This window comes from Kogia breviceps, chromosome 4, assembly GCF_026419965.1.
Source record: "Kogia breviceps isolate mKogBre1 chromosome 4, mKogBre1 haplotype 1, whole genome shotgun sequence".
NCBI classification, from domain to species: Eukaryota; Metazoa; Chordata; class Mammalia; order Artiodactyla; family Physeteridae; genus Kogia; species Kogia breviceps.
The window spans coordinates 182,106,193-182,126,820 of record NC_081313.1 but is presented as its reverse complement, the minus strand read 5'-3'; the positions used below and the strand labels follow the sequence as shown (position 1 = coordinate 182,126,820).

The following is a 20,628-nucleotide window of genomic DNA, read 5'->3' as shown; positions in this document are numbered from 1 at the left end:
ACCCCACTGGGGGACACAGGCACTTTGGCCACCACAGGGGAGCCTTGCCAGAGCCTTGAGACTTCCCCAGGATTTCACTGCTCCTCTGTAAAGTGGGGAAAGTGTGGAAAAGTGGTGAAACCCAGGCATAAATCCCTACCAGACCACAGTGGGCAGCTCATCCTGCCCAGTTCTGCTCTTATTGTAACTGGCCTGAAGTCAGGAATGGGGTGAGGCCTTGCTTCATCTCTCCCCCTCGGTGAGCTCCAAGGGGAGGGAAGGTCGCCCTGAGCTGTTTTTCTGGAAACCCTCAAGTAACTAGCTAGCTGGTGGCCATCTTCACGACAAAGTTACAGATACCAGCTGAAGGGAAACTGGGAACAGCTGAGGCTTCCCGAGGGCCACTCAGACTCACCAGGGTAGCCTGACACCCAGTGCTGCCAGGGGGCGGAAGTGAGGGGGGGTTTCCTGAGAAGTGAGGCACCCAGTGAGATAATGGGAGCTCCCAGCAAAGAAACGACTTCAGAACTCGCCGGCCCCTCGTGACCAGGCTGAGAGGGAGAAGCACGTGAAACGACTTCAGAACTCGCCGGCCCCTCGTGACCAGTCTGAGAGGGAGAAGCACGTGAAGGCTATTGGGCAAGGAAGGAACGTAGCAACCTGGCCCCGGGGATCCTGTCCCCTTTGCCACCAAACTCGGCCGTCTAAGCCCTGGGTTGGCCTGGGTTGGGGGCTCGTTGTCTCCCCCAAAGAACCCCAGCCCCGAAAGTCCTGCCCCCAAAGCCTCTGCAGAAACATTCACCGGGAGGGTCCAAGGAGAGAGAAGTTCACGGGCAGCACAACACCCTCCTGGCCGCAGGTCAACGTCCAGCCACGGCTGGGGGTGGGGGCAGCCAGGCTGGTGTGGAATTCCGTGACTCAGGTCCCGAGAATGGGGTGGGTCTGCTCTCTGGGCGGTGGCCAAACGCCTGAGCCTCGAGTGGAAATGAACTTGGAGCCAAGCCAGCGGGAGCCCCATCCCGAACCGCACGCTGTGTCACGTTGCAAATGACAACAGATCCCTCTGGGATTGCGCTTTCCTTGCTAAGCACACACCTGCGCGTCCTCCAGGAGAAAGGGGGCCGGGATCACAGGGTAACTGCTAACGGCCCTCCCCAGGGCTCACGTGTCACTTATATAAGCAGCTAAGGCGGCGGTGTCCAAGGGTGGCGACACTCGGCTCTGTGCTGACGGTGCACCCTGCAGCAGGGACGCCGCCGTCCGGGGCTGTCGCCACAGGTGACCCCCAGGCCCTCGCAGCGACACCTCGCAGCCCTAGTGGGGGGACTCCGACACCCAGCGTGGTTTTATTTACATTAAAAACAAAACCCCAAAGACAGTTTGCAATGAGCTGGGGCGAGTTTTCTGAGAGCTCGAGCCAGCCCCCACCACCCCTCGCCCTCCCCCGCGCCACGGGTTTCCAGTAGTATCTCTAGTTGTCGGGCATCCCTCGGTGCAAATAACTGTTCGCAAGCCTTCCCCACACCGCCGGCGTCGACGCTGCCACCCACCCGCCAACGAGCATGCGCAGTCACAGCGACGAAAACAGCCGTCGGGCCCCGGCCCCGCCCAGCCAGGCCCCCACCCCCACCCCGTCCTCCTATTGGCTGGCACAGGCACGCGTCTGCAGAGCCGACGCATCCAACCAACGAGGGCGCTGGTAGGCGTGGCCTAGGGCGGGGAGGCGAGGCGCGCCAGCGCGCGTCCATTGGTCGGCTCGGAGAGGGGAGGAGCGCTGCCTCCCGGGGAGCCACCGCCGCCTCCGCGATGAGTTTCAACCGCCTGTGTCGTCTGCTGAAGCCAGCGCTTCTGTGCGGGGCCCTGGCCGTGCCCGGCCTGGCCAGCACCATGGTGAGCGCGGTGCCACTGGCCGTTGGGCGGGCCGTTGGGCGGGCGCGCGGCCTGCCTTCAGGCGCGCGGGGCCGCGGCGACTTTGGACGGGGGGCCGCCGGCTTCGGGTGCGCAAAGAGCGCTCGGCGCCCCGTCCGCGGCCGTCGGGGCCGTGGGTAGCGCGCGGGCCGGGGTCACGGTCAGAGTCTCGGTGGGGGGCGGGGGCCGCGTCCGGGGGAGCCAGGGACAGGGCTGGGCGGTCGAGACCCCCGGGTGGGCGCCCCTGACGCACAGAAGCTGCAGCGTCGGGGCAGCTGGGGGAGGTGTCGTTAGCCACTGGAGCCCCGCCTGCGGCCCGGCGAGCGGGGGTGTCAGACGGGGTGGAAATCCGGAATCACGCGCCGCGGGGCGTCACTGCCCCTCCCCCACCCTGCGTGCCCCGGGGCCCCGCGCGGTGGCGTCACAGAGCGGCCCAGCGCCCCTGGCTACCGGCCCTTTGTCCCCCGGGCGCGGCGCTCGGTGGGCACAGGTGCAGCCGGAGACGGGCGGGCATGGGCCGCGCAGCCGCCGGCTCCCCGGCTCGTCGCAGGCTTCGGCGCCGGTTGCTGGCCGGGCGGCGGCGCCGAGCCCCCCGGAGGCGGAGGGCTCGAGCGTGCTGTCGCAGGAGGGCGCGCTCCCGGCTTCCGCCGACTGCCAAGAGCCCTGGGCAGGTGGGGTCCGCGGCCGGGGAAAGTGGCCGCGGCATTGAGTCCCAAGACCCGGTGCGCGCGGGGCCTCCACACCCGCGGGCGGCGTCCCCACCCGCTGGCGTACCTGGCGGGGTTCCGAACACTTCCTGGGTCTCAGTGTCTACGGTCAAATGTGCCCTGCTGTGCAGTGGAGCGTGCGCCTTTGAGGAGAAGCCTCCCTTTTTATTTGCTCCGGTTTTCCTCCCTTGGCACCTCGGGCCGGGCGAGCGGGCCGGGCGGCCGCGGGCTCCAGACCCCGAGGTCCAACGGCCACTCGACACGCCCTTGCCTTGCAGTGCGCGTCCCGCGACGACTGGCGCTGTGCTCGCTCCATGCACGAATTCTCAGCTAAGGACATCGACGGGCGCATGGTTAACCTGGACAAGTACCGGTGGGTACCTGCCCACTTGGTGGAGGGAGCAGGGGGAAGGTCGCGGCCATGACCTGATCGCCTCGTCCCGCCTCCAGGGGCTACGTGTGCATCGTCACCAATGTGGCCTCGGAATGAGGCAAGACAGAGGTAAACTACACTCAGCTGGTCGACCTGCACGCCCGATTCGCTGAGAGTGGTTTACGGATCCTGGCCTTCCCTTGCAACCAGTTCGGGAAACAGGTACGTCATGGCTGGCCCTGGATGTCCCTGTGTGTCCCTGTGTGTGGGTGTGGGGAGAGGGTCTCTCTGTGGAAGTGGGAGCCAAAGGGGTACAGGCTCCTCCCCACTCACCCCAGCACCCCTGTCTGCACAGGAGCCAGGGAGTGACACCGAGATCAAAGAGTTCGCTGCTGGCTATAACGTCAAATTCGACATGTTCAGCAAGATCTGTGTGAATGGGGATGATGCCCACCCACTGTGGAAGTGGATGAAAGTCCAGCCCAAGGGGAGGGGCATTCTGGGAAAGTGAGTTGGGGGCTGGGGCGGGGAGCGGGGGGGGTCAGGATGGCTCCCCAGGGGCAATGGGGGGTCTGCACCTGCCACGGGATTCCTCACGATCTCACGCTTCTCTTCTAGTGCCATCAAATGGAACTTCACCAAGGTAAGGCATGCTGGGGGCCTGGGGGACGGGGACAGACCCAGCCACAGCTGGGCTGCTTCGAGGGTCCCTGGCCCTGACCTAAATGGGGCGGTGCATGGGGACTGCTGGCTCACCCCAGCCCCATGGTGGCCTCGGGTCCTGACACGGCCTCCCCCGCAGTTCCTCATTGACAAGAACGGCTGTGTGGTGAAGCGGTATGGTCCCATGGAAGAGCCCCTGGTAGGTGTCTGTTGGGGAGCCTGCCCGGGAGGGCCCTGGGAAGAGGCGCCCCTGACCCCCTTTCCCCCGCAGGTGATAGAGAAGGACCTGCCATGCTACCTCTAGCTCCACAAGTGTGCCCCCCCGACCCGAGCCTGCTGCCTGTGCCCCTCGGAGCCTTCTACCCGGCGTCCATGACGGTCTGCCTGAAAACCAGCCCCTGGTGGGGGAGACCCGAGAACCCGGCGTGCACCCCTGCCGGAGGAAGGCCCCTCGGCCCGGCTCACGCTCGGCAGCCCCACCCCCTGCTGCCTGGTGGGAATAAAACACACAATACAAGTTGACTTGCTTGTTGCTTTTACTTATCTGGGGGGTTGGGGGGGGGTGTCTTGTCCCAGGCCCTTTTGGGCTCAGGTGCAGGTATAGTCGGCTCCCCAGGCTGGGGAGGGGGAATGTGGGAGGTGGAATTCCTTCTGGGTTCAGAGGGCTGCACCCGCCCTGCTGCTAATCTCCTCAGCCCAGCCAGGTCGGAGCTGATCCTGGCGGAGATGCCGCCTCCTGACTGGTCCACTGCTCTAGGCCCGCGGGGGGGACTCGGTTTCCTCCTGTGTGCCCAGGTGGGAGGGTCAGGCGACCTGGGCCTTGTGGTCCTGCCTGCTGGAGGCCCACTGCACCTGAGCCGGGCGTCGGGCCCAGCTGGGCACCAAGCCGGCCTCGCGGTGGGGACGTGGAGTCTGCGCCAGGCCTGCCCACGGGCTTCACCTTGCAGAGAGAGCCCCCCAGGAGGGCTGGTGGGCACAGCCTGCCTGCCTGCAGCTCAAGAGAGCCTTCCTGGTGAGAGTGGGGGGAGCACAGCTGTAGACTGGCTGAGCCGCTCTACCAGGGCCTGCTTCTACCGGGGCCTCCTGGCTGGGGGCAGCCCCCTCCCACTTCCGGGCCAGAGGCCGGGCACGCTCCCCACAGCTTCCAGGGAAGGGCCTGGCGTCCAGTCCTGCCTTCCCCGCTGGGCCCAGCTCTTGGGATCTCCTGTCCCCAGGCTGCCCCGCCTGCCTCAACCGACAAACACCCTGAGGAAGACGGAAGAAACCAAGGCAGAGCCTGCAGTCCTGAACACAGGGTTCTGAGCGACGGGCCCAGGCGGCTCACGGCTCGGCGGGTGGGAGGCGGCAGTGTCTGCTCCAAGACATCTGGGGCCTGGTACGGCCAGTTCAGAGGCAGCTGGCCTGCTATCCTGGTGCCAGGAGCACGCAGTAGACAAACAGCCTCGTGGGGCGGGTGTCTCCCCGAGCCCAGCCCCGGTCATCCAGAAGGCCAGGCACCGTGGGGGATGAGGCAGCAGGAGGGCCAGCAGCCTCCCGGGACCACCCACCACACGCCCCCTCCCCGCCGTCCCTGCGGGCCAGAGCAGCAGACAGCCTGGGAAGTAGTGAAAAGGCACATATATTTAAAAAAGATCTCTTTACATATATACACTTGAATTCATTATAAATACACATAGAAACCAGGGGGCCACCCACCAGCTCCGCAGGAGATTCCAGGCCCTGGGAGAGGTGGCTGGGCAATAATTTAGGGCACAGAGAGCAGGGAGGGGGTTGCATATATTAATAGAAGATCTGCCCCACGGAGCCCCCCAGAGGCGGTGGGGCCCTGAGCACCGGGGGTTTCCTGAGTTTCCAGCTCTTGGGGCACCCAGTTTTGTGGATTTCAGGGATCCAGGCCAGAGCGGGCCTGGTAAGGTGGGTGGGGTGCGAGCCCCAACCCCGGCCTGGAGGGGGCAGCAGAGGACAGAGGCACAGAGGAGGACCCCAACCCCAGGCCCTGCCTGGCCCCTGAGTGTCCTGAGTGGGGCCTGCGCATGGCCACTGCCCAGCAGGCAGGGCTCGGAGGGCACCCCCGGGGCCGGCAGCGTCTCGAGGGTCTGCCCAGGCACCGGCGGGAAGGCACTGCAGTGGAGGCCCCGGGAGGCCGGACGAAGGGCCCCTGGCCCCGCCTGCTCCTCTCAGTAGTCCGCAGGGGTGTTAGCCCTGCTCACCACCCGCTTCCCTGGTACAGACAGGGCGCCTATTATAGATAAATAAGTTTCGTGCGAGAAGGATGCCCCAGGGCCTAGGAGTTGGGGAAGGGGGGGCTGAACTGGATGACGCTCTGCCGCTCGGGGCCCCCGCTGCCCTCCGGCACGCCTGCTGCCCCCCCGCCGGCGCCCAGCGGGCCGGGGGGCTCAGGGGGCGGCGCGGCGTTGAGGGAGCGCAGCATATCCTCCAGCACCTCCTTGAAGTTGATGTCGCAACCCTGGTGCAGGAGCGCCGCGGGGTCAGTCGGGGCGTCGGGGGCACCCAGCAGCAGGCCGCCGGGGCCGGGGGCCGGGGCCGGGAAGGCGAAGGGCGAGGGCGGCGGGAAGGCCTGGGCCGGCGGACTGTACGTGAGGTCCAGGACCTCGCCGGGGCCGCAGGGCAGTGCGAGCGGGCGTGGGGCGGGCGGCAGCGCGGGGAGACCCCGGGCGTGCGCCTGCTTGCGCTTCACATCCGCGTCCATGAGCTGCAGCTCCTGCAAGACGCGGCGCACGCAGGCCTCGGGGATCTTGATGCCTGCGGGGTGGGGGCGGGGCCGGCGGTCAGGGCCCGAGGGGCGGGGCGGGGCGGGGCGAGTCGCCCCACTCCCCCACCCTGCCGGCGGCCCCGGCGCCCACCGCTCACCAACTTGCTTCTTCTTGTCCTTGGTCTTGAGGCGCACGATCTGCAGGTAGCTGCTGCTGGTGACGTCGGCCATGACAGCGGCGATGCGGCCCCACACCCGCAGCAGCGCCCCGCACAGCATGTAGTGGTGTCGCAGCCGCAGGCCCTGCGCGCAGTCCTTGCCCTCCTGCACCAGCCGGCAGTGCCGGTTCCTGCGCGGGGACCACGGCTCAGCCAGCTGCTGCGCGGGCGTGGGCCGAGCCCCCTCAACTCCCCCCCACCACTCCCCGCAGGCCGCCCTGGGCCCTCACCACGTGGTGTGGCTGCAGTGCGTCAGTGAGAAGGTGTAGCTGCTCTCCCAGTGCTCTCTGGCCTCCTCTGCCGTCACCTGCGGACACAGCCGGTTGAGCCCCTGGACTGCAGCCTGTCCGCGCTCCCCAGCGCGCAGGCGGGGAACGGGAGGTCCTAAGGTCCCGGCCCGCACATCCTGCACCTGGAGGCCAGGGCGGCGGAGCACCGAGGTGGAGGGCTGGCCTGGGGGCTGCAGGAGACGGGCGCACCAGGGGCACAGTGGGGGCACGGTGGGGGGCCGTCGGGGCCGGCACGGTGGGGGGCCGTCGGGGCCTACCCGGTGGAACCTCCGGCACAGGCTCTCCAAGGTCTCCAGCTGGCTCTGCCGCCCGATGTTGGGCTTGTACACGGCGAACAGCTTGCCGCGGTTCTGCTGGGCCAGCAGGCAGCTGGGCTTGTTGCCACGGACCTGAGGGGGGGCGTGCGTGAGGCTGCGGCTGCGCCGCACGTGCCGGGCAGGGGTCCCCACGGCGTGTGGGCCCGCGCGGGCCGCCGCCCTCCCCTTCCGGCCCACCGGCCGGGGGCCCGCCCATGGTGGGGAGCCGGGGGCTCGCTGTGGGGCCCACCTTGTAGGAGAGGTAGAAGCCGTCGTGGGTACCCATCAGCTCCAGCGACCGGGCATAGGCCTCCTCCCACTTCAGGCCGCGGTCCACGCTGATCTGCGGGCACGCGGGCATCAGGGGGGGTGGGGGTGAGGGGCGGGGGCGGGGCGGGCCGGTGCAGCCGCTCACCTTGTAGAAGACCACCTGCCCATCCTGCGGGTGCCCGGGGGCCAGGAACACCTGCTGGCTCTCCTCGTAGATCTCGTCGATGCCGGGGGCCAGGTCTGGGGAGGGCGAGCGGGGTCAGTGGCTGGTCTGGGGGCCCGGGCCCGGGGGAAAGGGCGTCCCCAGCGGGGCTCACCCAGGATGCCCATGTCGTATTTGCCCTCCTTCTTGTCCGCAGCGATGAGGTGGTCAAAGGTGTCGGAGAAGTACTGGAAGAGCGTGTTCTGCTTGTACACCTCCAGCCCCAGGATGCGGTTGAGGAACTTGCTGATGGAGCAGTCTGCTGGCGACAGGGGACCTCAGCCTGCGTCTGGCTGGCCCTCTCTGTACGCCCACCCAGGAGGTGCGGGGCCGGGGGCGTGGGACTCACCCTTCTCCACGTCCAGGCAGCCGGACCGGGACTCGCGCCCACCAATGCCGACCGACAGCAGCCCCTGCTTCATGTCTGTGGGGAGGGAGAGCCTCGCACGCCCGCCCACCCCAGCCCACGGGGGCTCCCCCTCATCACCCGTGTTCCCCGGGGCTGTGGGGAGGGTCCACCAGCTCACCACGGAAGAAGGCAGCGTCCCCTCCAGGGTAGCCCTGGGGCAGTGGCACCTTGCTCTCTGTCTGGCTTAGGATGGTGGTGAGGACGCAGCTGAGCGCCCGGGCGCCGTACTGTGGGGAGGGGTGAGGGCCGCGGGCCGTGTCAGAGGCTGGGGCACCCCAGGTCTCGGGGTCCTGGCACCCCGAGGACCCTCCTCTCCTGCCCCCCCGCCCCCGGGTACCTTGTTCTCAAAGTTGTACTTGCTCAGGTCACGGGACTCGGTGGCTCGGCGGTCCCCGTGGGTCAGAGCCCCCTGCCCGGGATGGGGGAAGCGGTCACATGTTGCCGACGTGGCGCTCCTCTCTGCGCCCTCCGCCCTCCCCAGGGAGCCTTCCCGCCCAGCCCCGCTCCCAGCCCCCGCTCCACAGGCCCGCAGGCTCACCAGGCTCTCCAGCCGCTTGGCCACGATGGAGGCAAACCGGCGCTCCCCGGCCAGCTCCGAGATGAGGAAGATGTACTCGGGCGCGGAGACCTGGTTGGAGCGGTGGGTCCGGCCTGGAGGCAGAGAGGGTTTTTAGGGACCAGGCAGGACCCGGGGTGGGGTGGCCTGGGGCGGGGCCGGGGCTCACCAAACTGCTGGATGGCCCGGTCGGCGCTCCAGGGCAGCTCCAGCGTCATGTGCACCCTGCGCCGCTGGTTCGGGACCCGGCGGTCGGCTTGGAGGGAGATGCCGGAGCTGGAGGCCTCTGAGATGATGGCCACGAGCTAGAGGGACACGGACGGGGACAGGTCTGTGGGGCAGCCGGGCGGGTAGCCTGCTCCTCCTCGCCCCGCACCCTGTGTGCCCTGGGTCAACTGGCTGCATTTGGGGTGACCCACACAGGAAGTTCAGACGTGTGTGTCCGTGAAGGTGTCCCCGAAGGCTTAGAGTGGACTCTGGACCATCCTGGGTCACCCCTGGAGGGTCTGCCTGCCCTGTGGACATCAGCTCCCACGGGGCAGCCCAGAGAAGCGGTGGGCCAGGCACCGACACAGGGCACGTGCGACTCGGGCTGAAGGCGGGGCCAGCCGGGGGGCGCTGTGAAGGCCCCACGCAGGCACAGGAGCACAGCACACACACCCTCACACGGCTGGCGATCCTCCAGCCGGCTGGACCCCTGCGCCTCCCGGCCCACGCACAGACGCACTGGGATGCCCTCCAGGCACAGCCCCGCACCCCACCTTCTCTCCGCTCATGAAGCGCTCCTTCTCCCTGAGGTTCACGTGGTCGATGGAGAGGCCCTGCTCCGCCCGGGACTCGAAGGCCACGGTCCCGTCGGATCTGGACACCACGCGGCCCTTCCTGCCGGTCATCTGTGGCCATGGTGGGAGCGAGAGGACAGGCTGTCAGCCGCTGTGGTCGCCCAGGGGCTGGTCCCTGTGGGCCTCAGTTTCCCTGTCCCCGACCTGGGACCCTGGGGCTCTTGGGTGTGTGTGGCAGGGGGCTGCCAGGACCCGGCCTCTTGCCAGGCTCGGGTGCCCACGGGGCCGTCAGCAGGAATGTTCACTGCCACCTTCCTAAGTTTTTTATGGCAACCCAGCCGCCTAGGCCAAGATGAACTTGAGGTGGCACCGGAGGGACATCCCAGGTAAGAGCACGGGAGGAAGGACGGGAAGGGGGGACAGGGTTGGGGATGGGGTCGGGGGTCGGGCCTGAGAGCCCTGGCCCAGGGGGGCGTGGGGGGTGGGCGTGGAGCTGGGCAGCAGTGGCTGAAGGGGTAGAGCAGGACATGGGACACTGGACCCAGCAGCCGCGGCCCCGTCACCGCCAAGCTGGCCACCAGGGGGCACCAGCGCTCACCTCCGCCACGCACTCCGGACCCCCGAGCTGGTCGATGAGCTCATCCAGGGTGTTGACCGGCAGCTCCCGGCCCAGCGCCTGCACCTTGGCCAGCAGGTCCTGCTTCAGCCGCTCCACCCGCTCCAGGACACCGGAGCCGTGCAGGTCCCGTGGTGGCGGACACAGGGGGCCTGTGGGGCCAGAGGGTCAGGGGGCCTGGCCAGGCCACCTGCCCATGGCCCTGTCCCCAGCCCTGGCCCTTGAGGATGACGGGGGGGTCTCTGGGGAGCGGGTTTCTCCTGGGAGCCAGGGGTCCACCAGAACCTTCTCCCTCAGCCCCACCAGCCCTCGCCCAGCCGCGTGCCCCGACCCCTGCACTCGGAGCCTGAGGAGCAGGGATGTGGGGGGAGGGCGTGGGGGCGGCCGCGGGCCTCACCACGGTCGTCGGCCGGGAGCCCGACGGCGTCCACGATGACCACGTCATCGTCCATCAGGGACTCGGGGGAGGAGTGGAAGTCGCTGTCCAGGCCGCCGTCCGACTCCGTGCTGCTGTCGTCACTGACGCGGATCACGCCCGCTGCATCACACGCCAGCCTGGGCATCTTGGCCCCACGGCCCCGCGGCCGCCCTGCGGGGGAGCAGCCAGGGGTCACTGCCGCCTGGCCCCGCGCCTTTGTCCTGGCGGCACGGTCCGGGACGGGCCCGGGTGCCAGGGTGGTCGGGGCTCAGGGCCGGAGTCCCCTGCTCCATCCACCTTTGGCAGGTCTGGGCTCTGCTGGTGGCCGGGGCGCAGGGTAAAGGGGCACCTCTAACATCCCCGCCAGACTTCCTGACACGGCAGCGTGTCCTCGGGTGGTGCCTGGGGAGGCCACACACCCACCCTCACAGGGCGGCCCTGGGTGGGTCGGCCAGAGGATGAGCCCAGGCCCTGATGGGGTGATGGTCCAGGGGCCTACGTAACTAGGCTACCGTCCAGGACACCTGAAGACCAGTCCCAGAAAGTGGGAGGGGCAGGACAGGGCCCCCGAGGCTGGCCGCGTAGCCTGAGGTAAGTTGCTTGGCCTCTCTGAGCCCTACTTCCCCCCTGGGAGTGGATGCGCAGCCTTTGCCTAGAAGAACAGCAGGCAGTGCATGCCAGAAGGTGACATGAGGCCACTCCCCTCTCCCGGGGTGCTTTTAAGGGCTCCATCCTAGTCCCCCGACCAGTGTGGTTCCGGCCCGAGGCTCACTTTCACCTGGGAAGCGTGAGACCCCGCCTTCTGGGGGATGAGGCAGAGGCCGTGGGGAAGTCCTAGCCACACCCCCATCCCGCAGCGCTAGGGTTTTTAGCTGGCCGAGCAGCTGTCCTGGAGGGTTGGGGAGGGCATCAGGGGTCAGGCCGCGTGGCTGTGCAGCGAGCAGCAGAGGGGCCAGGGGGAGTGACGGGCCGACCCAGATCAAGGCCCAGAAAGGAGGGAGGTCGGACGGGGGCGGCAGGAGCAAGGGAGGTGGCCACAAGGCACCCGAGGTCCAGGCGGGTGGCGGGCACTTACTTTTCCGCTTACTGCCCGGTCCTCTCTCTCGCTTCCTCTTGGTAGAAGGAAAGTGCTTCTGAATTAGCGACAGAAAGACGCCTCTGAAAGTGAGAAGCTGAGTTTATTTTCGCTGGGAGACCTGGAGGGGTTGGGTCCCGTGTGTGGGTTTGCTCTGGCGGGGACACCCAGCGCCAGGGGGCCTCGTGGGTGGGTCTGGGTGCAGGGGCTCAGAGAAGGCGGGTGGGAGGGGAAAGGAGCTGCAAGGACAGGGGGGCGGAGGTCCCACCCACACGTGGTGGGCAATGGACGGCGCGGGGGTGGGAAGCTGGGTGGGGCTCCCGCCGTCAAAGGGCCCACAGCTCTGCCCACGCGCGCTGACAGCCTCTGAGGGCTGAGGGGGCAGCTCCCAGGATGGGGTCCCAGGGGAAGGGAGGTGACGCTGGGCTGAGGGGGAGGGGCCAGGATGAGGTGAGCCAGGCAAGGGGCCTCATGCTGGGACCTTCCCCCAGGGTGGGAAGGGAGGCCGGGGGCTTCGGGGACCGCCAAGGCCAGTCCCTAAAATCAGTGCTGTCCTTGAAACGGCACGGTTCCCACGTGTTGGTGGGGGTGCAGGCACCGGGAAGCCTCATTCTAAAGCCCTGGGACCCTCGGCCAGTGCCCTCTGAGTCCTGGGGTCCCCACGGTTACCCTCGCTGGCTTTACGACGTGAGCTGGGCGTAAAGTCACTGAGGGCCGGGGCCACTCCCTAGGCTGGGAACACAGGCAGGGCCAGGCCACAGGTCGGCCCCAGGGTGGGTCGCACAGGGAAGGGTCCCCGGCGTAGCCCCCACCCTCCCCCCAGGGCCGCAGGCATCACTCACTCGGCAGCGGACACGAAGCCATCAAGCTGGCCCTCCTTCTCGCCCAGTACCTCCCGGGTACGCGCCTCACCCGTGGACTGCAGCCCGATAACCACGCACTGCGGGGGTGGGTGGTGGTGAGCAGAGCCCCGCCCACCAGCCCCAGAGTGCCGGCCCCAGAGGGGCCCCCAGGAAAGCCCCAGGCCCCACACCCGCCCTGTCCCCGCAGCCGAACCCCAGGGCGGGAGTGCGGCCCCAGAGGGGTCCCCAGGGAAGCCCCAGGCCCCACACCCACCCTGTCCCCGCAGCCGAACCCCAGGGCGGGAGTGCGGCCCCAGAGGGGCCCCCAGAGGGGCCCCAGGCCCCACACCTGCCCTGTCCCCGCAGCCTCAGTCTCTCCCTCCTCCCACCCGTGTCCCTCGGGCTGCCAGGCCCCGACAGGCCCAGATCCACCTGGAAAGTCCACCTGGCAGCCCACGGCCAGCCTCAGCTCCCGGACCCCCACCCCCATCCTCTGCCCTGTTCTTTCTGGGGACTCGCCAGCCCAGCCTGCACACGGGGAGCCTAGTGCAAGGCGGACCAGAATCTTCCGGGCCTCAGCATCGCCCTCACCAGCCCCACCCTCGCGGGTTCGGCCCAGCCACGCGCAGGCTCCTCTGAGATCCTGAGGCTGACACAGCGTGCCGGGTTCTGCCCGCGCGCCCGTGACACGGGGATGCAGGGGGCCCGGCACAGCCCAGCTCACCTTGTCCCTGGCCAGCTCCTCCCGGGCCAGCTCCACCAGCCGGCGCACCTTGGCGGCAACACACAGGTACTTGAAGAAGCGCTGGTGGGCTGACCAGAACTGGCCCCACAGGGACTTGCGCGACTCCAGGCCGATCCAGTCGGCTGCCTGCTGGAACACGCCCAGGGCCTCGGCCCACTGCAATGACAAGCCCAGCTCAGCTCACTACCACGGCCTCTGCCCGGGCCCCGGCTGCCCCTGCCCCGTGGAAATGTGGGCCAGGGAAGGGGGGGTATAAGTAGAGCAACAGGGAGGCCCTGGCGATAGCTGGATGGTCGGAAATGTTAAGAAACAACAAGTGTGATGCTGGCGAGGCCGTGGAGGAATGGGGCTCGTGCGGCCCGGGAGCGGGTGGACGCAGCCTCCCTGCCAGCTCCCCGCCAGCGGCCTCTGGCTCTCCACGCTTCAGACCAGGGGTCTCGCCGGGGCGGTCCTGCCCCCAGGGGACAGCGGGCCACGTCTGGGGCATCCGTGGCTGTCACGCTGGGGGGATCCAGGCATCGGGCAGGTGGGGCCAGGGAGGTGCTCCCACCCCACAGCGCCCAGGACGGCCCCACGAAGAGAGCCTGAAAACAGCCGCCAGCTCTAGGTCCTGTCCTGGGGGCAACGTGCTCACGAAATCGTGGGGAGGGGGGCGGGGGCGCAGGCATACAGTCTGTACAGAATCCCCAACCTGAACAGGGTTAGGACGCTGGGCTCCCGCCAAAGACCAAGACGGGTGGGCCAGACGCTCCCTCCCGCCCACAGTCTGACTAATGCCTGTGGTGTCCTTAAGGGCAGACGCTGAAGGTGACGGGGGTGTAACTCCAAGGGGACATGCAGGCTGTCCCCTCAGTCAGAGGCTCACCAGCAGGGCCGCCCGGTTGTAGATGTGCTCGAAGGCCGGGGCCAGCGGGATCTCCTCGATGCGGAAGGTGACGCCGGAGAAGCTGAGCTGGCGTGCAATGTACATGCCGCTGACCTTCATGTCCATGGCCACGATCTCCATGGCGCCCACACCCCTGCAGGTGAACACTGGCTGCATGGGCAACGGCCTGGGACCACATGCTAGGTCCCACCCAGGAACAGAGAGACCCGGGGAGGGGCTGTCACCCAGCACTGAGCCCTGCAGAGCAAGGAAGGGCCAGGTGCATGGAGCAGAGAGCACTTGCAAAGGCCCTGTGGCCACCAAGGGCCTGGTGGGCCTTGGAAACAGACAGAAGGGGGTCTGCCTGGACCACGGAGGGGCCTGCATGGGAGCAGGAAAAGTGGGGAGGGGGCCCTTTCCCCCCCGAGACCAATGGGAAGTAGTAGGCAGAGAAAGGATGGGATTTCCATTTTAAGATCTCTCTGGCTGCCAGAGGAGCATGGGCAGGGGTGAGGGTGACACCTGGCCCCCCGCTCCCATCATGTGGGGGATGGGCATGGGGGTAAAGAGCGCACCTCTTCTCGATGGCATGCAGAAACTCCTCGAAGGTCCGGAAGGGCGTGCCCTCGCCCCAGATACCCAGGCGGCTCATGTAGATCATGTTCCGGGGCTCAGAGGCACCTGGGGGAGGGGGGAGCCACCGTCAGCTCCTCCGACCTGGGAAGGTCGGGGGCCTCAGGTGTGGCCCCAGAAATGGCACGAGGGCCAGGAACGGGGACCTGAGGCTCTCGGGAAAAGTGCCCACGGCCAGCTGGCAGAGGGGCGGCCTCTGACAGGGGTTGGTACCTGAGAACAGGGCCCGGCAGGAGCTGGGCTGCAGAGCGGACGCTCCCCCCCGCTCCCTCCCACACACAGCTGCGCCAGGGCAGGCACCGCCCGCTCATCGATGACCAGGCCCTCACCTGTGGCGCTGGCGTAGACCACCCTCGCCAGGGGCAGCTTGTTCTGCAGGTCCAGCACGGCCTTGCCCATCTTGGTGGAGCTGGCGTTCTTGGCTTTGTGGCACTCGTCAAACACAATCTGGGGTGTGCGTGGGTTAAGGGCTGTTCTGGGAGGCGGGCTGCCCCACAGACCCACCACGACGCCCTAGGTGGTCCCTTCCTGGTTGGGGGCAACTCCGGAAGGTGCCTGGGGGGATCTGGCCACGGGGTGGGGTCCTCGGGGTGTGTGAGGCCACCAAAGGCAGAGGGAAACAGCCTCTGGGCCCCGAACAACGCGGACAGGAATTGGAAGACACAGAAAGTTCTTAATGTTTTCAGGGGGGAAAGAGCAAGTTACAGACGAGTATGTCTGTCACGAAGCTACCTGAAAGGCAAGGCGTGGGTGCCACACGCACGCACACGTGTCCACACATATGTATAGGGGTTCGACGGAGGATTAGTGGAAACATGAGTGAGGTTAGCCTGATGCCATCAGGCAGCCCCCGAGGTGTGAGGTTAACATTGCTATTTTTTTTTTTTTTTTTGCGGTACGCGGGCCTCTCACTGTTGCGGCCCCTCCCGTTGCGGAGCACAGGCTCCGGACCCGCAGGCTCAGCGGCCATGGCTCACGGGCTCAGCCGCTCCGTGGCATGTGGGATCTTCCCGGACCGGGGCACGAACCCGTGTCCCCTGCAACGGCAGGCGGACTCTCAACCACTGCGCCACCGGGGAAGCCCCAACATTGCTATTTTTTTTTTTATGCTGCTGTTGCTGAGCTGAGGTGTCACCTGACACCGGGTGCCCAGAAGGATCAGTAACCCTGCTGCTGCTTCTGGCTCATGGGAGCTCTGAACAGACTCTGCCTCACGAACAGAGGGCCCACAGGCCTTGTCTCATCGGAGGGAGTGAGGGGAGCTTCGGGAAAGTGCACTCACCCCACTTCTGGGAAAAAGGGTGAATCCCAGGGAGATAGAGCCCGAGGGTCCTCTAAGGGCCCCTGAAGAAATCCCCAGGGGAAGCCGTGGCACCTCACTGCGTGTGTGTGTGTGTGTGCGCGCGTGTGCGTGTGTGTGTGCGTGTGTGTGTAGGGGGGGAGCGGCTGGGGAAAAGGCTGAGGGGGGTTGGCCTGAAGGCTGTTACTGGTAAGAGAAATGTGTGAAACAAGAGTTAACACACCAGACAAGCATCAGACTCAAGCTTATAGTCTCTCCTATACTTCTTTTTCCTACAGCTTGATGGACTTCCCTTTTTTTTTTTTTTTTTTTTGCCACACCAGGCGGCCTGCGGAATCTCAGTTCTCCGACCAGGTATCAAACCCGTGCCCCCTGCACGGGAAGCGGGCAGTCCTAACCACTGGTAACCACTGGACCACCAGGGCAGTCCCTGGTGGACTTTCCTAGGCTTTGTTTCCTACAGTTTGGTGGGAGCAAAAAGAAAGTCATCTCAGGCTGAAGAGCAAAGGAGGGACACGCCTGGGGCTTCGGCCCAGTCAGGAAGGGAGTGGGACCCACAGCAGCTGGCAGAGCTAGAGCGGCGGGGCCTCCGGCCTTGCCGTGCTCGGGCTCTCCTGGCCGGCCTCCCGCCCCGCCCCCACGGAGCCTGGGTGGGACCAGCTTGGGGGCCGGACAAGGACGGGGGAGGAAGTGCTCCGCACCCCCAGACCTCCGGCCCCGCCGCCGCCGCCGCCCGTAGTGTCGCAGCAAACACCACCCAGACCCTGTGGTTACGGTCCGGCCGGCTGGAGCCAGGAGGCCCAGCCAGACGGGCCAGGGGCGGTAACAGCGGTCCCTGAGGGCGAGCCTGCGCCACCAGGCCCTCCCTGCCGGGAATTCCTCCCGCGCTTGCGCTTCCGCCCCCTCCGGCGCCGGCCCCCTGCGCTCGGCCCCGCCCCCTCGTCACGGCCAGGATACCGCGCCGTCAAAGGCCTCGCCGCACCACTCCAGGATCTGCCGGATGCGCGTGCGGTGCTGCCCACCTGCCTGGCTCTCACCGATCAGGGCGGAGTAGGTGGAGAAGAGGACGCCCTCTGAGGTAGTGTTGTCGCCGTACTTGATCTGCGGAGAGGGCCGGGCATCGGTGCGCGCGGGGGCCCAGCCACTCCCGCGCTCCAGGACCCCCACTCCTACCAGGCGAGGGGCTGCAGGCCACCCACCTTGCTCAGCGCGTGCACCGCGATGCCAGGGGCGGCGATGTCCCGCAGGTCGCGCTCCGCGTCGTACTTGAGATCGTTGGAGACGCTGAACCTGGGGGCGCGGGCCAGCAGGCTTCAGGAACCCCCTGCCCACCTGCCGGCCCGGCCCGCCCCGCGCCCAGGGAGGGACAGCTCACCACAAGGCCTTCTTTCTGCCCCGCAGGTAGTTCTCCAGGATGATGCCGGCCACCGTGCGGCCCTTGCCCACGCCCGCGCCGTCACCAATAAGGAAGCCCGCACGCTGCCCACCGGGGAGCAGGACCTCGTGTTGCTGCGGGGGTGGGGAAGGAGACGAGGGTCAGCGTGCGGCAGGGCCAGGGTGGGCACTGAGACCCCCCACCCGCCACGCCGGAGGCAGACCTGCTGGGTGGGAGACCCCGGGATCACCTGGCAGGCGTAGGTGATGGCCTCTAGCTGCAGGGCGGAAAGGGCCCCGCTGTCGGAGGAGGCCAGGGCGAGGGTGTAGGTGATGTCCGGTGGCGGAACGCTGGACAGCGTGCTGGTCTCCACCACGCGGTCCGGGTGCTGCTTCCCAAGCTTGGCTAGAGGGGCGTGGTGAAGCGGGGGCAGGTCAGGGGCGTGGTCTGGACGGGGTCGGGGGCGTGGCCCATCCGTGCAGAGCAGGAAGGCGGCTGACCTCTCCCCCGCCCCCTCCGCCTGCCTGTCTCCCGTTGTGCCGAGGGCGGAGCACAGCCCCGATTACAGAACCGCCCCTCCGGAGCCCCCCCCACAGCTCCCACACCTGCCTTGGCCGTCTAAGGGGCCCCGGGGCCTTCAGGGACCCCGGGGATGGGCGCCCCAGGCTGGAGGACGCAGACCCCGTGAGGCTGTGCAGCCCGGTGGCTGCTGCTGGGGGTCTTCTCCCACAGGACACTCACACTTGGACGGCACGTAGTCGGCGTAGGTCTCCGCGTGGCCCAGCTCCTCCGCCTCATCCTCCTCGGCTTCATCATCCTCCTCGGGGTGACTCTGAGACTGAGGGCAAGGTGCTGTCGAGCTGGGGACGGTACTGTCCCCTGCACCACGCCAGCCTCCCCGCCAGGGGCAGGAGCCTGGTCCACCAGCCAGCCCGGTGACTCGGGGTGATAGGGAGAGGTCCCCCCTCCTAGCATGGTGCCTCCCTGGGACCTCAGTTTACCCATCTGTATAATGGGCAGACCACGCTTCTAAGCCGGCCCAGGGCCTGCATACAGCAGGTGCCTGAGTGAACGGCCCTCCCTGGTCCCCAGGAGGGATGGGCAGGGGTAGGAGAAGGGGCCTGGCTCACCTGGTAGCTGATGAGAAGTGGGGTGCTGGAGAGAGAGGACACAGGGTCCTCAAGGCCTGTAAACGGCCCGCTGGGCAGGAACAGCTGGAGGGGAGAAGTGGGGAGAGTAGGCATGAGCCTGCAGGCCACAGGTGGGGAGGAAGTGCCTCTATGGGCCCCCGGCCTCCAGCGGGGCTCGCCTGGTGGTCCTCAAGGCCCTCAGCTGGCTACCGGCCTCCTTCCTGTTGCCCGCCCACCTAGATCTGGTAGATATGTAAGTACTAGGGATACATAAAGTACTAGATAAATAGGTACTAGGAATGCAACGTACCACATGATAAATAGAATTTGCACTTCTGTACGTTACATATGAAAGTTCTTGAGAAAGGAAACCCTAGGGGTGCTCGGCACAAGGAAAAAATACGGTTTTTACTTCTTCTTTTTTTTTTTTTTTTGCAGTACGCAGGCCTCTCACTGCTGTGGCCTCTGCCGTTGCGGAGCACAGGCTCCGGACGCGCAGGCTCAGCGGCCACAGCTCATGGGCCCAGCCGCTCCGCGGCATGTGGGATCCTCCCAGACCGGGGCACGAACACGTGTCCCCTGCATCAGCAGGCGGACTCTCAACCACTGCGCCACCAGGGAAGCCTCCGGTTTTTACTTCTTTAATTTTTCTGGGGGGGACACGCTGTGTGGCTTGTGGGATCTTAGTTCCCTGACCAGGGACTGAATTCACGCCCTCAGCTGTGAAAGTGCCAAGTCCTAACCACTGGACCGCCAAGGCATTCCCTCTATTTCTTTAATTTTGTATCTACGTGAGACTATGGATGTTCACTGACTTATTGTCATCATTTCATGACGTATGCAAGTCAAATCATTCTGTGTGCACACCTTAAACCTACTGCTGCATGTCAATCACATCTCAATAAAACTGGAAGGAAAACAAACAAAGTTTTTTTGAAACGAAAATAAAATTGAAGTGAGGTACAGGGAGGTCTGAAACCTACTCTCAATTCCCTCTCCCTTTTTTTTTCCTGAATTAACAAAAACAAACAAACAGCCGCAGACGCAGGTTCCTGGAAGGCTGACTCAGGTTCCCGAAGGCAGGGCTGGCCACAGCAGCAGTGGGCGTGGCGTCTCAGCTGCCCGCCTGGGCCTCAGGTTCCCGGGGAGGCTGGGAGCCGGTAGGAGGGCCCTCGCGAGGCCAGGACGGGCCTGGGTCGCCTGCCGCACCTACTCTGGGCACTTCGTATCCCCCTGCCGGCCCCAGACCCTTCCCGAGGGCCCGGGGGTTTCGTGGGCACTGAACCCGTCAGGGCAGCTAGGCATATGCCCCCCCGGTGTCCACTAGTGTATGCCGGGCTCCCCGGAGCCCCTCTCTCCCCCCCGGGGGAGCCCCTGCATCTTCTGGCCTACGTGGAAGACATGAGCACCCTCGAGCGACACCCTCCTCCGTGTGTGTCCGGCCGAGGATGGGGCACACTGACCTTGTCGTGGGCGGGGGGGCCAGTGCTCACGTCCCAGATGGTGGGCACCTGGCTGAGGCTGTCGGCAGGCAGGAAGTCTGGTGTGTCTGCGATGTCCGAGAGGGAGTCCACGGACGAGGAGAAGATGGAGGCATTGGAGAGGTCATCGAGGTATGAGGCGTCCTGCAAGACAGGCCGGGTGAGGGCAGCTGTGAGGCCCGGCCACGCGCTGGGTGCCGCTCAGCCACAGAAAGGGGCGACGCACCGACGCTCGCTACCGCGTGGAAGGACCCCAAGAACACGACGCCCAGGGAGAGAAGCCAGACGCGGAAGGGCACGCGGTGTGTGATTCCACCGATGGGAAACGTCCAGAACAGGCCGATCCAAAGGGACAGAGAGGGGGTTCCTGGTTGTCAGGGACCGGGGAGGGCGTGGGGTGACTGCTGATGGGGACAGGGCTTCTTTTTGGGGCCGTGAGAATGTTCTGGAACTCAACAGAGGTGATGGTGGCCCGACTCCGTGAATGCACTGGAAACACTGAATTATGCACTTCAAATGGGTCCGTTTTACAATATGTGAATTGTAGCAATAAAGCAGTTTAAAAAAAAAAAAAAGAAAAAAGGAAAAAGGCAAGTGGAGGTGAGAGAAACCAGACCCCACAGGCTCTGCGCTGGACTCTACTCAGGGGACACCAGGAGAAGGTGACGGATACCCCCTGCCTGCCCTGGCCCATCCCCGTGGAGGAGGTGACACTGGTGTAGGGTTGCCAGGACGCACGGACCGCCACAGCTTCAGGAGACATCTGCTGCTGTGGAGGTTAC

At 66.4% G+C, this 20,628-nt stretch overlaps 2 protein-coding genes across 4 annotated transcripts in view; one reads left to right on the top strand and one right to left on the bottom strand.

The window, feature by feature from the left end:
• The first annotated feature begins 1,697 nt into the window (after positions 1-1,697).
• On the top strand, positions 1,698-4,152 carry GPX4 (glutathione peroxidase 4). 2 transcript variants are annotated; one of them, XM_059060156.2, is made up of 7 exons: positions 1,698-1,869; positions 2,873-2,967; positions 3,045-3,189; positions 3,323-3,474; positions 3,586-3,610; positions 3,770-3,829; positions 3,902-4,152. In XM_059060156.2, the coding sequence occupies exons 1-7, from the start codon at positions 1,786-1,788 to the stop codon at positions 3,932-3,934; spliced, it is 594 nt and encodes a 197-aa protein (XP_058916139.1). In that variant the 5' UTR covers positions 1,698-1,785; the 3' UTR covers positions 3,935-4,152. The 2 variants fall into 2 exon arrangements, with proteins under 2 accessions (XP_058916139.1, XP_066889343.1); XM_067033242.1 differs by lacking the exon at positions 1,698-1,869 and adding an exon at positions 2,385-2,651 and having other exon boundaries at positions 3,902-4,151.
• Positions 4,153-5,232: 1,080 nt separating this feature from the next.
• SBNO2 (strawberry notch homolog 2) overlaps positions 5,233-20,628 on the bottom strand; it is a 43,491-nt gene continuing 28,095 nt past the window's right edge. Inside the window, exons 5-32 of one of the 2 annotated variants that reach the window (XM_059061047.2) lie at positions 19,829-19,990; positions 18,366-18,449; positions 17,977-18,073; positions 17,486-17,640; positions 17,236-17,369; positions 17,060-17,150; positions 16,818-16,961; positions 14,890-15,007; positions 14,503-14,608; positions 13,928-14,081; positions 13,042-13,218; positions 12,318-12,415; positions 11,476-11,558; positions 10,380-10,571; positions 9,965-10,134; positions 9,346-9,477; positions 8,754-8,889; positions 8,567-8,679; positions 8,366-8,437; positions 8,147-8,255; positions 7,969-8,043; positions 7,735-7,878; positions 7,563-7,657; positions 7,398-7,490; positions 7,109-7,240; positions 6,792-6,868; positions 6,502-6,692; positions 5,233-6,393 (exon numbers count right to left, since the gene is read on the bottom strand). In XM_059061047.2, coding sequence (XP_058917030.1) covers positions 5,915-6,393; positions 6,502-6,692; positions 6,792-6,868; positions 7,109-7,240; positions 7,398-7,490; positions 7,563-7,657; positions 7,735-7,878; positions 7,969-8,043; positions 8,147-8,255; positions 8,366-8,437; positions 8,567-8,679; positions 8,754-8,889; positions 9,346-9,477; positions 9,965-10,134; positions 10,380-10,571; positions 11,476-11,558; positions 12,318-12,415; positions 13,042-13,218; positions 13,928-14,081; positions 14,503-14,608; positions 14,890-15,007; positions 16,818-16,961; positions 17,060-17,150; positions 17,236-17,369; positions 17,486-17,640; positions 17,977-18,073; positions 18,366-18,449; positions 19,829-19,990 — 3,813 coding nt within the window. In that variant the 3' untranslated portion in view covers positions 5,233-5,914. The remainder of the gene's footprint in view (positions 6,394-6,501; positions 6,693-6,791; positions 6,869-7,108; positions 7,241-7,397; positions 7,491-7,562; positions 7,658-7,734; positions 7,879-7,968; positions 8,044-8,146; positions 8,256-8,365; positions 8,438-8,566; positions 8,680-8,753; positions 8,890-9,345; positions 9,478-9,964; positions 10,135-10,379; positions 10,572-11,475; positions 11,559-12,317; positions 12,416-13,041; positions 13,219-13,927; positions 14,082-14,502; positions 14,609-14,889; positions 15,008-16,817; positions 16,962-17,059; positions 17,151-17,235; positions 17,370-17,485; positions 17,641-17,976; positions 18,074-18,365; positions 18,450-19,828; positions 19,991-20,628) is intronic. The other variant, XM_067033240.1, reaches the window with a different exon arrangement.